Raw genomic sequence first — 17,344 nt, 5'->3', positions numbered from 1 at the left:
CCTCCAGGCACGCAGCAGCTAATTGGGTTCTACAGAGAGATAATTGGGCTTCATTAAGCCTTCTGTTGCCTTTTTGTGTGTAACGGAAACCTCGGTCTAACTGCGTGTATACCAAGATATTCTGTTTACATTCACGTGTTGAAAAACTAATTAAACCCTCATTATTTTTTGTTATTGTTTGAATTCAGATATCATTCGGCTCCCTATAGATTCAATGAAATATTAAAGTTGCAGGATGATGATGCAAAGATCACCTGCTGAACTGATTTCCCGGGCGAGCCATGCATCTGCATCCTGAGACCCAGCAGTCACTGTTGAATTCAAATATCAGTGTGTAACGAAGGACGGTGCAGCTGTTTTATTAGTCATGGCGGCGGCGTGTTAACTCAGGTCATCCGCTCTTGTGGACCCGGGTTGCTGGAAAGACAGCTGACTCGAGCACATGGACATATTCTGGCTGCCATGGTAACTCGGCGCTCCACCTTCAACCTGAAGGTTAATGTTTGTCACTAGAACGCTTTAGACGAACACTGTTTGGAAAAAAAAGAAACAGTTGTTGTTGTCTTGGTGCACACATTCTGTTTTTGACCATATCGAACATGCCTTTATTGACCTCTCTCTCTCTCTCTCTCTCTCTCTCTCTCTCTCTCTCTCTCTCTCTCTCTCTCTCGGCCAGGTTGCAGCGGGACATGGGACAAGATCACCTGCTGGCCGAGTGCCGATGTCGGAGAAGTGGTCACCATCCCTTGCCCGAAATATCTCTTCTACTTCTCCAAGGACGTTCAAACACGTAAGACTCGGGTTTCTAAAGTAAGCAAGTGACCGTAGAGAGAGAAGCCCCTCCCCCTTCTGGTTTTTCTACAATGAGACCTTATTTCGGAAAATACGTTTTTGAACTATTTTGTCCCAAATAAGGTCCTCCCCATTGATGTTTCTGTTTCTGATTGTCTGCCAAAAGACCTTTTTGGGGTCTTTTTGCAAACAATAGTTTAAATCAAAACATGGAAGAATAAAATGCAAAAACAAGGAAGAAAAATTTGAATAAATGAATAAGCTAATGAGCAAACTCTAGCTAATGCTCAATAACTACTTAAATGTATCCATTATTCTTTTTAAAGTCCCAGTCGGCAACATTTGTTTGATCATATTCACTGAAGCCGACACTACGCTCCGATAGAACAACATAAATCATCCGGTTTTATAAAAAAAAAGCGTGCCTCTACGTGCATGTAGAGCCTGTTGTTTGTTTTGCAAAAATCGACAGCGCCCGGATCATCCTGTCCAATCAGCACGCAGGGCTGTGTTCGTGCACACACAGAGCCCCTCCCCCCTCGGGTCGTACCACTATCACAGGGGGGAGACGGAGGGAAGTAGCAACAAGCTTCCAATTCCTCGTTAAAAACCCAAACGAGGAGGTCCAAAACAACCAAGGAAAAGAAAACACCGGTGGAAAAGAAGGGAAAAAAGAAAGATGGCGACGGTGCCCGTGATAAAACCAGAGTCAACATCGGACCCGCGTTTCAAAGGTGGCGTGATCTAAGGGATTTCAAAGGGCACAAAGTCGAGGGGGAGGAGCTCGGTGGTCGTGGGGGAGGAGCTCGGTGGTCGTGGGGGAGGAGCCTGAGAGTTGTAAACATTCAAAATCTGACAGAGTGCCCTCCATCCGCTGGACTTGCCCACTGGGACTTTAACACCTTAGCAAGGTAGTTAAAGCTGCTGTAATCAATATTTTTGAATCTTTGAAATTGATTAATTATGACCCACCATCACCTTAATTATGAATGAGCCTATGTTACGCCACTTGTTTAAGTCCTGTAGATCCAAATCCTCTCAGATTAATTTATTCCTATTCATGGAGGAAGGAGTCACATATCAGATATTTTAAAATAATGACAGAGATGCTCCAAACACGCCACACTGTTGAGTTCTTGGCAGCATTATCAGCATCATAAATAGGAATTACCCCCTGAGCAGCATTTAAGTGGCTCATACTCATGATGTCATTCAGGGCATGATCACCTGTTGCGTCTGTGTTTCCCGGCACCCCCGTCTCAGATATCACAGAGAACACGGTGAAACTGAAAACACATGCAGAGTCACAAAGAAGACGAATGACGACGGCAACAACATCCGTGCATCAAAGACGCGGCCCGTTCATTATGTCGTCCTCCTTTAATCTACGGCGAGCCTCGCAGCGAGGAGACATAAACGAGTCTCCTGGGGATTTATTGGCTGAATCGTGGCGTTCGTACATTTGTTCGCCCCCGGATATAAGTACCACATCGCGTCTCCTTAGTGTAATTACGCTGTGATGGAGTTATTTATTTGTACACAGCTGGCAAAGAGGCCTCGATTTTAACTCGGCGCTTTGAAAAACGTTCCTTAATTGGAGTTGAAGCTGCTTGAAATCAACTTGTAAAAAAAAACACTCAACCTGATCCGGAGAGTTTGTTCCAAAAAAACATCTGAGAAGTCGTCTGTTTGGAAGACGTGTGCTTAAATAATAAAAATAAATCTTGTTTTGATGAAATTTTCTCCAGTTCTGATGTTACTGGATCTTTAATAACCTTTCTAGGAAGTCGCCGTTGTCTGGATCTAGAAGCTCCTCGCAGGATGCTGATTGGTCCGCACTCTGGCTTTCCAAACGTGTGTAGAATATCATTGTGCAGAACGCACATGTGTTTGATACCTGATGGGTCGAACAACTTCAAACCTGAGTGCCTCTGCCGTCATGGAGAGGGGGGGGGGGTGGAGGTAATCCAGCCAGGATATTCCCCCCTCATCATATTCAGGACACGAGAGGGACCCAAACTCAGGATTCATCATGATGTAAGGGCTCGTTGCCGAGGAGAGAGGGGTTTTTCTGGGAAGCTGTGATGTGACCCAGATGGGAGATAGTGTGACCTGAGACAGCAGAGTGCTCCAGGGGGGAAAGGGGAGGGGACACTTGAAGGATCACCAGATTTGTGGGGGTTAGAAGAGGTATATTTCACTGATAAACGTCCACAGACATCACCACGCCCCCCTCGCTGTGCAGGGACCAGGATGAAGCTTCTAGGGGCCTTGAAAGATAGAGATGGCCTTATAAGTGCCTGCGCTGACGGGCACGGCATCAATTATGCAGTAAATCAACAAATCATTGCAGGTCTCTGCTGGTTAAAGCTGCTCTTCTCTCGGGTCACGTAAGGAGGACTTAATCAAGTGATGATGATGAATAGTCTGTGATTCTTGTGCATTGTAAATGACTGTAGCAGTCGGGGTCAGAATCTTGCATCTCCAAATATGAGCGTTGCAGGAAGTAAGAAAAACAACCTTGTTTGTGTAGCTCGATACTACAGGTCATTTTATTTTGAAAAGCTGAGAAGTTGAAAGCAGAAAAGCAATATATACTTTTAAAAAAAAAGTTGCCCTTTTTTGTGAATGTAGTACAGCATGAAGTGTAACTTATTATCAAATGTATTTCCCGTCAGTCAATTGCGTCAGACACGAGTTATTGACATATCACGAGCTATTCATTTTATTAGCCTCGCACATAAAAAAACAAAACAAACAAGCGTTACGAAACACGGCGCCGTAGAGCTCCAGGTCATAAATATAGTTCAGATAGAGTTTGCCATTCTCATGAACTCTTTACCCAATGGGCCTTAGGTCTTACACACACACACACACACACACACACACACACACACACACACACACACACACACACACACACACACACACACACACACACACACACACACACACACACACACACACACAGTCATGCATCTCCGTCAATAACACGGGTGCCTGGCTGTCGATGGTTTCACCTACATACCATAACATTCAGATGAAGCTAATTTGCTCATTTGAATCTTCCTCCGAGATATAATTAGGAAGGATAAAGCTGGGCCAAGATTAAAAAAAAAAAAAAAAAAATTTAAATTTTAAAAAGCCTAGAAATGAAAACAATGACTCTGGGTATGATTAACTCGTTTGAGCTCCCCATCGCTGTCCTTCTGAAAATCCTTCGCAGTCACGTTTTGGGGGGGATGATGAAAGCATTCTTCTGGCAATCCCTCAAACAAGTCAAATCCAGTGGTGGCACAGGCTGAAACAGCAGCGGCTTATCTCCCCCTTTGTGTCTTGTCATGTTGTTTGAGAAAGCTAAGCCTCCGTCCTCTCTGCAATACGCCGCTCAGGTATTTGTGAGCCGAACATATTTTAATGCCAAAACATTCTAAGACCTTGGATTGTTGGTCATTTCCCAACTCGGTCTTGATTTGATAGCGGGGCCGTGTGGGGCGATACGATTGAGAAATGTGAGGAATGTCCTACATTTAGATTTCTACAGCGGTGAGTGGATTAATTTTTACGCCAACGCACGCAGCGTCCTTTCTTTATTGAAAGGATATGAGGAAATAAATGTTACCCAATAAGAGACCGAGATGTGAATCCATGCTTCTTACTGCCGGTTGCAGGATTAGATGAATGTTATAAGAAGGATTTTCGATGTAATGAATGATTAGTGTCTCATCGGAACATTGATGCATTGTCTTCCTGTTATTAAAAACAAAAAAGCTCTCATGAAGGGTTTCAACTTTTAAAGGAATTCGTATGACGGGTTATTGAGCATTGGGCACGTGCATGATCTGCACACGCTTCACGCGGTAACATATGTTGTGATTGCGAGCCAGATGCCGTCATGTAGCAGCGTTTTTTACGAGAACTGCCGTCCTGTTTGCTTTGCAAACGTGTGGGCCTGTAAAGATGACTTACTGTGACTTAAAGCTCTAGCTGGCTGCAACATCGGTGAAGGTCTCAGAGATGGAGAGATGGCAGTTGTTGCTGGAATAGCAACTTTTACTGCAGGACATTCCACTTTTGAATTTTCCAGGCGTGCATGCCTCATTTTGTAGAACAGCCAATAGGAACTCTCTCTGAAATGACATGTGATTGGCCAAAGTCTCCCGTCGCAGGTGAGATTTTTTTTGGGAAAGAGGAGGTGCAGTAGTGTAGTTTTCTTTCAGAACACTTAAACTACAATATGCTAAATGTTTATTATGGATTGTTTTCACAAATATGAAAAAAAAATCTTACTTCGCTTCACTTCAACATTCAGGCCTACTCTACTGTACTTCAGACATTCACTCTATCTACTGAGCTCTAGACTGCTGTACTCTACTGAGCTCTACTCTGAGCTCTAATTTATGACCCTACTTTCCTGAGCTCTTCTCTAGTGTAATCTACTGAGCTCTAGTGAAAAGACAGAGGAGCTCTCCTGTACTGCAGAGTTGATTTCTGTGTGGCTCTATTCTACTGAGATGGTCTCTATTGAACTCTACTACAATCTGCTTGACTCTACTGAGCTCTACAGAGCTCTTAACTGAGCCCCTCGTCTACAGAGCTCTGGTCCACTTTAGCCTACTCTACCCGACTGAGCTGTACTCTACTGAGCTCTAATCTACTATGTCCTACTCTGCTGTACTCTGCTGTACTCTACTGAGCTCTAATCTACTATGTCCTACTCTGCTGTACTCTGCTCTACTGAGCTAGTCTACTGAGTTCCAGTCTGCTGTACTCTACTGAGCTCTAATCTACTATGTCCTACTCTGCTGTACTCTACTGAGCTCTAGCCTATTACACTCTGCTCTACTCTGCTCTACTGAGCTAGTCTACTGAGTTCCAGTCTGCTGTACTCTACTGAGCTCTAGCCTATTACACTCTGCTCTACTCTGCTTTACTGAGCTAGTCTACTGAGTTCCAGTCTGCTGTGCTCTACTGAGCTACTCTACTGTTCGACTATACTGAGCTCTCATCTACTATACTCTACTACTGAGCTCTACAGAGCACTCTATTGATCTGCTCGTCCACTGAGCGCTAGTCTACTGTACTCTACTTTGTCCTACTGTCCTAACTCCTAATCTATTGAGCTCCAGTGTATTATACTATCATCTACTGTACTCTAAATCTATTGAGAGCTCTACTATCTTCTACTGAGCTCTAGTCTTACTGTACTGTACTTTACTACTTTAATCTCCCCTCAGATCAAAGTGCCCTCTCCTCTCTTTATAGTCCATCTAATGCACTCGGACCTTTCACTTCTGCCCTATTGGGCAGGCCGGAGTAAAAATATCTCCCTGAACCGCTGTTGGCCTCCTTCTGTGTGAGTGCAGCCTGAGAGTAATTGAGAGGCAGATGGAGGCAAAATACACTTGGGAACCGTCCCGGACTTCTGGCATGTCTGAGCCGCTGGGACGACTGATCCCCTTCAGTCATTCCTTCCATTTCTTTTAAGTATTTGGGTGTATTCCAGTGAGGCACATACATTTCACTGTGACATAATAAAGTGCTAGTAAATGTGGACGTTTTGCTTAGATGCTCATATATCTCCCTCCCCGTACACACACACACACACACACACATGAACATCACAAACACACACACACACACACACACACACACACACACACACACACACACACACACACACACACACACACACACACACACACACACACAGTATCAACTTGTGATTATATAAATAAGCCACATTCTTGCGATTGTGATGTTGAATATTCTGTCCCTCTGCCATTTAGGTAACCTGTCAAAGACCTGCACTGAGGGGGGCTGGACCCCAATCAGCATAGACTCGTACATAATGGACTGTGGATACAATCCCAACAACACCGTGGATGATAACACGTCGGTATGGCAACCGGAGATCGAATCTCTTCCAGCCCCGTGTGTTGAATGTGAACCCCTGTCCAGATCCAGATGAACATTAACGGATGTGTGTGTGTTTTTTTTTTTTTTGCAGGGAGAATTCTTCGACGCCATCAAAGTGGGTTACACCATCGGACACAGCGTGTCCCTCGTCACCCTGACGATCGCCATCATCATCCTGTGCCTCTTTCGGTAAGGAGATCCATCAAAAATGCTACTTAATGTCCCCCTGCGTAAAGACAATCAAACACCTTTTATTTTCCATCACTTAGCGTGATAAAACCCTGTTGATCTCTCATTTCACACCGTGCTTCCTGCGTTTTATAGAGGGTTTACAGTGTTTTGCACGCAGTAATGTGACTCTGTGCCAGATTTCTGCAGGACAAGACGTCCAAATTTGACATTATCTGCTGTTGCAACATTTTCTCAAACAAAGCGGTCAACTGCAAGCAGCCATAAAGTCAAACCACTTAGACGGAGGCTGCTGTTGTTCACGGCATGTTCCCTTTTTGACCTTTTAGATCTAGGGGTCGCAGAGGAAAAATATGCACAAGTTGGCATGACACTGCACTGATCATTAGAATAAGACGTTTATGTGGCTGCTGTGTGGTATCCGGCGGGTCGGGCATGTTTGCATCTGAAATGTTTGCGCGTTACGGGCCGAACAACAAGGGATGTGTTTACACCTCGGGGTTATAAGATGCCAATGTTTTTGGACGCAGAGACACAGGATGTGAACAAGGTTCGTTGTTTATGTTCGGCTGAAGACGACGTGTTTTTTTTTTTTTTTAAGCAGGCAGCTGGCCGATGCCGTGTGTCACTGCACTCGTCTTATCCTGATGATTTTACACAAATCACCCTCTGATCATAAGCTCACCGGAAAGGCATTTGTTTAGAAACACCCAGGAGAGAGATTTTTACATTAGTGGAAAAAAACAAACTGTGATTTGTTCATGTTTCGCCCTGTGCTGAATGTCAAGGGTGTTTCACATTTGTTTCTGCCTGATAAATATACGTTTCATTGCAAAACCACGTCCTACTTGCAAGCGTGACATATACAGATAGCTTGACATGCATTTACAGCGCATACAGTAGGAGGACATTAGGCAACAGTCCTGCTCAGTAAGTGCTCATAATGACTACTCTCCTCAGCTAAAATACACACTCTTTCTGTGACTCTTTGTCCCCATACATTTAGTCTGTGAGGTTTTCTGGTGGATATTTCCCTCGATATTTATATTGCATGCATCTTACTTTATCTGCAATGATATGTTGTGGTTCTTTCTTTCGACAAATGTACTTTTTACAAAAGCGTCTGCTAAATGCCCTCAATGTAAATGTAATGGTGTCATTAAAACATACACTTTAATCAGATGATTTTTGTATATTTCAGGGAATTAATGGATTCAAATCATCCATCTTGATTTGTCCTCTTTTGCAGGAAGCTGCACTGCACAAGAAACTACATCCACATGCATCTGTTTGTGTCTTTCATACTGAAAGCTGTGGCTGTTTTCATCAAGGACGTGGTTCTGTATGACGTCGGGGAGACAGACAATTGCCAGTCGCCCGTGAGTAGACTGCATATTCTCCTCTCTATGCTCCTGAACCCGCCCACCAACATGTCCATTTTATTACCAAAGCCATACATCTTATTGATTTTCTTCCCTGCATTGTCAAAAGTCCAGCGTCGTAGATCAACTCATCCGTCTGCAGCCAGCTGTTGGTTTCCGTCCTTTTAACTAAAGCAAACTGCATCCGTTTAATTACTCACTCAGACTTTACTGACTTTAATGCTTTTGTCTCGGAGTTTACTCAACGTCCGAGCGCTCAAGTGCTTGTGGGTGTAGTCAGTGTTTGCCAAGTCCCTTCCACTCCTGAGACCACGTTTCCCTCATTCATCTGTCCAGCAGGATGTTGTGAGAGTTCCTGTTTGCTGAACATTAAGTCTGAACTGTAAAGGGCCTTGTCAATAAATCACATTTAGAGTTTTGATATCAAGTGTTATCACTTTTCTCTCGACAACACGACTGTAGCAACATATCAAAACGTGACAAGAGCCGAATCGAGATAAGGCGTGAGATAAGCAGATACGGTTTCATATGATAAAGCTATTTTACTTCTATTTGATTGATCGACTCACCAACGTCAGCGCTCCAGACGAATCCACTGCTTTATTACCAGCGAGGATTAGACCAGCCGACTGTTAAATCTCTTGCCTTACTATCTCTGAGTGCTGATTGTTATTGGCTGAGTTTAGATATTTCCTTTTCAGTGTACACAGATTAGGCTGGTCCAAACACAGCTGTTAGCCTTTCAACTGTCCCTAAACTTAAAAAATAGTTTGGAGAATTGTTTTGTAAAACTGTTGTGGAAAGTGACATATTAAAGGGAAACCAATTTTACACATCAATATTAGTTTCCTGTCATGAGGAGCACAAATCAGACAAACAAATTGAAACCAGAAAATGACATTGAGTAACTAAATTGCAAATTCCTTATGATGTAGGCGTCATTTTTCCCAGACTTCAGCAGCCCTTAATGAACACCATTTCCCATAAGTCCCAGACACCTCAGTTCAATGAAAATGTAGAAGTCATAAATGAAGAGTTGGAATAATTACATAAGAAGAAATTGTTGGTTGATACCATGGATCTGGAAGAAACCACGTTACAATGATACTTTATAGAGGTCAGCCGTGCTGCTAAATTTCCATGGGAATTGTAGTTTTTTTTTGCATGCAAACAAAGTTGGTCGCTTTGTCTCAGTGTCGGTGGCCGTCAGGAAAAGTAGAACAACTATTGTTTTATCTGTAATGTAAAAATGACTGTGAGATGCTTTAGATTTAAACATGTGCATGAATCACAAATAGTCTAGTCACCAATACAGCACGAGGGGTAGGGTCATCAATAATGTGATAAAGACTCCTCATAAGTAAGTCATCAATACTACTATACTACTACATCAAAACACTCTCGGTGCAGCCTCGTCCACTTGTCTCCATTAGGGGTGAGTGTTGGCAAGAACCTCACGATACATGTCACGATACTTTGGTCACGATACGATACGTATCACGATTATCACGATATTGCGATATAAATAAAGATGAAAAGTACCTGTATATGTACATCAGTTGATATTGATCAGAGGACTAATTGAGTAAAAACTATTTCAATCAAAACAGCCTCTCCATTTTATTAATTCCCACTGGAATAAATATTGAAAATAAAATGAAAAAGGATAAAGTACTGCATTCACAACGCGTCTAAACATGAATCTTTTTTTTTTTTTTAATCAATCTTTGGAGTTGAAAAATCAATATTGTATCGTGCGGCAAAGTATGGCGATATATTGCTGTATCAATATTTTTACCCACCCCTAGTCTCCATCATTTGAACTGTGATAGAATTCATTCACTGCTAATGCAATGACGCCACTAACGTGCTGGTTTCCCCCGTAGGTGGGCTGCAAGGCAGTGGTGGTCTTCTTCCAGTATGGGGTCATGGCGAGTTACTTCTGGCTGCTGGTGGAGGGCCTCTACCTCCACACTCTGTTGGCCGTTTCCTTTTTCTCCGAGAGGAAGTACTTCTGGTGGTACATCCTGATTGGTTGGGGTACGTGCCAGCATCTATAGCTTATGTGCAAGTGGATTTGAACCATCCATCTTTCTGAAGTGGCAGACAGACATCCTCATGCTCGGGAAAACCGCTGTGCCCTTTTCCCATCCGCATATGAATGAGTGTTGCTGCCAGTTTTAGGTTAGCAGCAGGCAGCTGCCACTCCGCTCCGCTGTTATAATTAAGTCTGAGCGTCCTGCCATGCTTTTGATTCTCTCGATAGGAACATAGCTCATTTACCTAATCCATGCATGTATAGCAGACATAATATGTGGATAAAAGGAATTCCCTCCCCGAACTAATTTATACTAGATCTACCCTGCTGAAAAATAAATACATTATCTTTTAATATACTTGAGTGGACTTTCCGACGGACCAATCATCAGTATACTTCAAGTGTGTTGATTTGAAGTTTGCTATTTTGGAACAATTTATTTTGTTATTTAAATTGTAGAAAAGCACAATTTGTAGTGTATTTATTGTACTTGTATTTACTAAAGTGGAACAACATAACTGCGCTAAGTATATTTGAAGTTGTTCCATACGAGTAGATTAAAAATGTATTGGGTGTCTTGCTAATATATAAGCTATACGATGAATACATTCAATAGTTTGTGCATTTATACTTCTGGCTTATTCCAATTAATTAATAAAAATTCTAAAATATACTTCCAGTTAATTGTTACAATAATAATGTTGAGCATGCATTTAAAAAATATACAAAAATATATTTAACAACAAAGCCAACAAAGTACACTTTAGTAGCTTTTAGTTAAAGTTTATTCATATTAGTAGAATTGCAATATACTTTTTTATATTAAAAATGTAAATATATTTGAAAATATACTATATTAGTGTATGTTTTTTTCACCTTGGTATTTATGTATTTATCTATCTGTCTATCTTTATCTTTATCTCTATCTCTATATATGGTCCTAAAATTCCAATGTTACAAGCCTTTGAAATGTAAATTCAACAACCATTCCCCAAATTCTGATGTTCTTTTCCCCATCAGAGCAATAAAATGACTATAAATAGGCCAGACATGTTGTGTCTGCCAGCAGGAAAATGGAAACAATCCTTTGACTTTCCTGCAGATACCCAGGACCAGCCAATATTAGCACAGAGCACATATGAGTCCGGTTAAAAATGAAAAGCATACCCAAAATGCAATATAACCGCAGCTATAAAATCGTCCAAAAGATTAACAGTGTACACATGCATAGTTATTCATAGAGTCCCTGTGTGATACGCAGATAACTTTAATCATGGAAATGATTGTGGTCGTGTTTCCTGTTTGTAGGCGCTCCAACCATCTTTATCTCAGCGTGGGTGATTACGAAGGCTTATTTGAAGGATCCTGGGTGAGTTCATCATCCGTCTTTGTTTTTATCTTGTTGTTGAGGCCTAATGGTAGTCTGTAAAACTGCAACAACACATATTTACATGCTCTAATAATAATAATAAAAAATAATAATAGGTGGTCTCAGTGGAGGCCGGTGAGCTAATCGCCCGCGTCATGCTAAATAATTTGCCAACCTCAGACGGAGAGTGTTTCGTTACCTTCCAAAGACAAAATGTGCAAAAACGAAATTTTATTTTCAAAATTAAATGTGCTTGACTTTATAACAATTATTGAAGTATATGCTATATGTTAGTAATGTGTAATTTTCTTAAAAGAAGAAAATAATCGCACTTGGCTCTGTTACATTGAAGCTAGCTAGTGAGGCACAGCTAGCCTTCGCTTAATATACCCACTTTTTCTTACCCTTTTCCTGTAATTAAAAAAATATGTTTTGGATTATTTCACACGGTAGTAATTCAATATGGTTTCCCACGTAATTAGAGTAAGGAGGTTGGAGAAAAGAAGTTGCCAGCCCTGCTAAATGGTAACTAGCCTAGTTTAGCAGATTAAGTTAGCACCCTAGCCTCTGGCTCGACTGCAATTCATGTGCTTCATATTTAACTGTAGGCTATCATTTTTTTAATAACCTACAACCAATTTTCATTCCCATGTTACCGACACTTTCTCACAACACTCTCTCATCCGCATTGCATTGTAGCATGCTGGGTAGCCTCAAACTATGCATGTGGCTAACGTACGTTCAAACAAAAACACTTGCTTAGGTTTAGGCAACAAAAAGAACAGGAACAAAAACATCGTGGTTTGGGATGAAACCTCCACGTGAAACGTAAAAAAAATACGTACAGGGACACGTTGTGAACACACCAAACAACACGAGGGCTACGGGACGCCGTCAGTTGTTTCTGAAGTTAAAGTGAAACACAAACATGAGGGTCCAGTTTGAGGCCCCGTGTTTGTTTGGATTTTTCAAAGCCCTCCCTCTCGTCCTGTGTGTGTGTGTGTGTGTGTCCTATAAACTCATATGGTAAAAAACTGTGAAGGGCTATCTTTACAGCTGAAATAGCAAATGAATGACGGGAGATGGACGTTTCAATTGCAGTTTGAAAGATAAAAATCTGTTCTGCCACTGTGGAGATATCAATGAGGGCGTATGTTTGAGGGAGTAGGTGTAGGTGGGTAATTTCAGCATTAGGCCTTTAGAGAAACATTTCTGAGAAAACATAAATCCATAAAAAGGTCTCTTTAATGTGTCATATTAAGAGGATTTTAAGTGTGGATAGTCTGACCCTCTCAGTCTTCTGTACTGGGATGTATTTCAAAGTGAAATGGAATACTTAAGCGGTGAGCGATTACACGAGGAGTTTAAATCAAATCCTTGGGCTTTTTGTAACATAATTTATTCTTTTATCGTTTGTATTTACTCTCTTGTGTCTCCTGACAGATGCTGGGAGATAATCGACGACAGCCCGTGGTGGATCATCAAAACACCCATTTTAGTCACTATCCTTGTGAGTCGCTTGCGGAGGCGTCACTTCATGTGTCATCGCACGACTCTTCACGACGCAATTAATCCGTCTTTCTGCTCTATTTTTTCCGGCAGGTGAACTTTTTCCTCTTCATCTGTATAATCCGGATTCTGCGACAGAAGATGAATTGCCCCGACATCGGCAGAAAGGAATCCAATCAGTATTCGTAAGTTTTCCAGTGCAGAATGTCAACATCTCTCTCAAAGCATGCGTTACAGTCATTTTCTTATCAGGTGACACTGAATAAATTATTTTTCTGCCCTTATTTTGGTGTTTGGTGAGCAATCGAAGCTCTCCTGCATAGTCACGAGCAGAGCCTTGACTCTGGCTTTTTGTGCCTTGGCTTCACTTTCTCATGTTTCTTCAGGAGACTGGCTAAATCCACTCTGTTGCTGATACCTCTTTTTGGCATAAACTACATAATTTTCGCCTTCATCCCTGACCACGTCCACCCACAAGTGAGGATGGTGTTCGATCTTATTCTGGGGTCATTTCAGGTAACGCAACATAACATTTACATTTACATTTAGGGCATTTAGCAAGTGAAAGAAAGTGCAACAGTATATCACTATCAAGCCTGCCCAATTGCTAAGTTAACCCGTAGCAAGATACAAAGATAAAAATACTAAAGTAAGTGCCAGTACATACAAACTGTTTATTTTGTATTTTTCTATTACCGGTATGTATTTTTTTTATTTATTTATTTAAAAAAAAATATATATATATATTTGTATTTATGTATTTAAATTTTTATTTATTTATTTATTATTACTTTTTATTGTTTATTTATTTATTTTTATTTATTTATTATTTTTATTTTATTTATTTATTTATTATTATTTTTATTTATTTAGGAATTTATTTATTTATTTTTATTTATTTAAAAAAAATATTTTAATTTTTTTTTTTTTTTTTTTTTTTTTTTTTTTTAATTTATTTATTTATCTATTTTTGGGGGAGGGGATGGGTTAGTAGAGGGAGGAGGCTAAGCAGAGTCCAAGTGAACTCTGAACAACAGGGTCTTGAGTCCTTACAGACTGTACTGTGTTAATGAGCAGTTTGTCTCTTAAGGGACGTGTTAATACGTCTTTACAGGATCGCCACCATGTTTGTGGCCCCAGATAGAAAAATAGAAGCAACCCTTTTCTTTTGGATTCTGTAAAGTTACATGATAACAGCTCGGTAACATGAGGACAGTTTGAGCAAGCGAGCGATTTGCTCAAGCTTGACATGTTTAATCTCGTCCGCTTGAATAATGAGGTCGCAGATTTACCGAGTATTAAATTGAATGTGAAAAACGCTGAGAGCCAAGATGCAAAGTGATGGAAACCCAGCGATGGAAAGTATTCCCTAATTTATAACCATTTCAGCTAAGAATGATGTCTCCTGGGAACGTTTCCCACAGATGTAAAATGATGAACCTTCTGCTTGAGCCTGAAGTTGGTAATAAGCTTACCGTCATTATTCATGCGAAAGTATTTTGAATGTCTCCCCAGCTGTGCTATCGCACTGGTGTTTATTTTTCTACAACAGCTCTTATTTGGCGATACGTCTCATCTTCTTTCTTCGCTCTTCTTCAGGGTTTCGTCGTCGCTGTTTTGTACTGTTTCCTGAACGGCGAGGTAAGTGAAGCCCAACAGCTGTTTTTTGTTTTTAGATGTTTACCAACCTTTTTTTATAAACCTAAATCTCATTTCTAGTCCTCTTAACGCCTCCTTTTCATCTCCATTTGCCCCCCTTCATCTCTCCTGCAGGTACAGGCGGAGATTAAGCGTAAGTGGCGCAGATGGATGCTGCAGAGGTTCCTGGGCGCTGACACTAAGTACCAGCAGCCCTCCATCGGCAGCAACGGCAACAACTTCAGCACCCAGATCACCATGTTGACCAAATGCAGCCCGGCGACGCGGCGGGCGTCTGAGTGTCAGGAGCATCTCTCTGCCATCTGAAACGCATCTACAGTCAGCTCCCCTTCTCTTGTTTCGGCATCATTCGGGTACCGAAGTAGTACACACACATGCAACCGTTGCAACGATATCGGAGGTTCATATGACATTTTAGTGCCGATGCTAAATATTTGTTCATTGTGACTTCATCCATTACCTGGTCAAAAAAAATGACAAATAATAAGTTTTTCTTGCAACTGGTTGGAAAGGCATCTGGAACCACTTACAGGATCAAAACGTTAAAAGTGAATAATTGGTTTCCTTAAAGAACATTTTGACAAACTGCTGTAATGTCAGGAATCAGGAAGGAACTATCGTATGGGAGGTCGACCACGCCGACCTGCAGGTATCTGATATGTACATACGGGCTGACATATGAGCTACAAAGTAAAGCTTTGTTGAGCCGAACTGACTGCTGACAAAGTCTTTTTTTTATCACGAAAGGGGCAACGGAGCCGCTCGGCCGGCGTTTTCCCATCCGATGTGAAGCAATAAGTTGGATCCAGCCAGAGACGAGCTGCTTCCTATAAGAAGCGAGATGTTTATTAAAAAGGCGGTGTGTTACACAAGAGGACTCCGAGCACTTAAACTAATGGCCCCGTGTTGCCGCGGGGACCGACGGTTACAACATTAATGACGGTGTCAGGCTGTCGTGAACGGTAGTCGCAGAGGAGGAACTTACAGCGTAGCCGGCGTACGGGACGTTCCTTTCCCGTCCGTGACAGCTTTATACGAGGGGCATACACTCTGCTGAATTACTGCCGGATAACATTCCAGAGGAGACACTGAAGCTCCCTCTTGTGAAATTTATCTCAGATTACAAAGGCTTTTAGGTTTGTTTTTTTGTCCGAGTCGCTCTGCAGATGTTCATTTTTACTGTTTTTCTGCGACTAATGGACCAGATGTATTCCATTATTGGTCCACAGTACACAACATTGTGAATAAATATGCGCTGATTTGCTTCCATTAACTGGATTGCATGGACAATTCATGTCGTCAATTGTTAGCATTCTGTTTTACAGTTTCTATTGTGCCATACTGATTTCTTGGTCGAGCCACGACTTTGATTTGGAAGGATTTATCTCGACAACTACAGGATGGATTGATTTGACAGATTGTACAGATATTCATTGTCCCCAGAGGATGCATCTTAATCCTCAGACATTTTTTATCTAGCACACCAGCAAGTCAAAGTAACCATCATCTTTTTTTTATTACTATTTTATTATAAATTGATTTGAATTCCCTCTAGTGCCACCAGACGGTTGACATTTGTGATTTAGATTAAAATGATAAGGAAACCTTGTATTTTGAGTCATTCAACCAATGATTTTATAGAAAATGATTTTTACTTAAATATTTATATGAACCTTTAGCTAATATTTGAGTAATATGCGTACATTTTACTGACCCCAATATCATTCCAAAAATGTTTTGTTTGACTTGGACACCTGCTTATATTGGATCAGCCCGTGAATCACTGCATTGGGCACTAATTAGCCAATGCATGCTAACACGCTAAACTTAACATTTACCTTCCAAACACCAGCAGGGTTAGCATCGTCATTGTTATAGCATGCTATAGGCATATTTATCCAACAGGCCCCACCCCCTTAACAGGATGTATTAAGTTCAATGAAAGTCCAATGACATGGTTGTTATTCTCTCACTCTGATAATGTTTTCATTCATCACACATTCATCCGAGGCCACCGCCTGCTAAAAAATATTCATTAATATGCACGAACGGTGTCGCATTTCACGTGGGAGTCATGTTGGAGTTTGATGTTTTTACTTTAGTGGCTCTTCTTCTTCGTCATACCAGTGTGTGTAAAAGTGAAACTAGATGAAAGTACCTCACACTTATTGTCTCACACACACACACACACACACACACACACACACACACACACACACACACACACACACACTATTGTACAGCTGAAAACTTGGTTCATGATGTCTTTTGTGATGACTTGTAGTGCTCAGGTTTCAACTGGAAATCGATGTTTACGTGTAAACATTCCTCAATCGTGCCGTTTCTCACTAAAAGTGTCTCTTATCTGTGTAACTATGGTGAACTGTACAGTACGTGGAATCAGCTGTAAAGATGTTATTGAAAAAAATATGTCGGATGAAAATGAATAAAACCATTTTGCAACTGTCACTCCGACTCAACACGTCG

The 17,344-nt window shown here is 41.3% G+C and overlaps 1 protein-coding gene across 1 annotated transcript; it reads left to right on the top strand.

The window, feature by feature from the left end:
• The first annotated feature begins 679 nt into the window (after positions 1-679).
• Positions 680-17,319, top strand: LOC311012604 (vasoactive intestinal polypeptide receptor-like). Its single transcript, XM_084008125.1, has 11 exons — positions 680-790; positions 6,582-6,691; positions 6,803-6,900; positions 8,150-8,279; positions 10,169-10,322; positions 11,629-11,689; positions 13,133-13,199; positions 13,292-13,383; positions 13,585-13,714; positions 14,798-14,839; positions 14,972-17,319. The coding sequence occupies exons 2-11, from the start codon at positions 6,644-6,646 to the stop codon at positions 15,161-15,163; spliced, it is 1,014 nt and encodes a 337-aa protein (XP_083864251.1). The 5' UTR covers positions 680-790; positions 6,582-6,643; the 3' UTR covers positions 15,164-17,319.
• Positions 17,320-17,344: the final 25 nt, after the last annotated feature.

This window comes from Eutrigla gurnardus (assembly GCF_963514095.1).
Source record: "Eutrigla gurnardus genome assembly, chromosome: 4".
NCBI classification, from domain to species: Eukaryota; Metazoa; Chordata; class Actinopteri; order Perciformes; family Triglidae; genus Eutrigla; species Eutrigla gurnardus.
The sequence above is the reverse complement of the archived record's forward strand: the minus strand, read 5'-3'. Positions and strand labels throughout refer to the sequence as shown.

Coding starts and splice junctions, on each gene's coding strand:
- LOC311012604 (XM_084008125.1), top strand. CDS start 6,644: ATGGACTGTGGATACAATCCCAACAACACCGTGGATGATAACACGTCG. Junction 11,690..13,132: donor GCTTATTTGAAGGATCCTGG/GTGAGTTCATCA, acceptor GTCTCCTGACAG/ATGCTGGGAGATAATCGACG. Junction 13,715..14,797: donor TTATTCTGGGGTCATTTCAG/GTAACGCAACAT, acceptor GCTCTTCTTCAG/GGTTTCGTCGTCGCTGTTTT.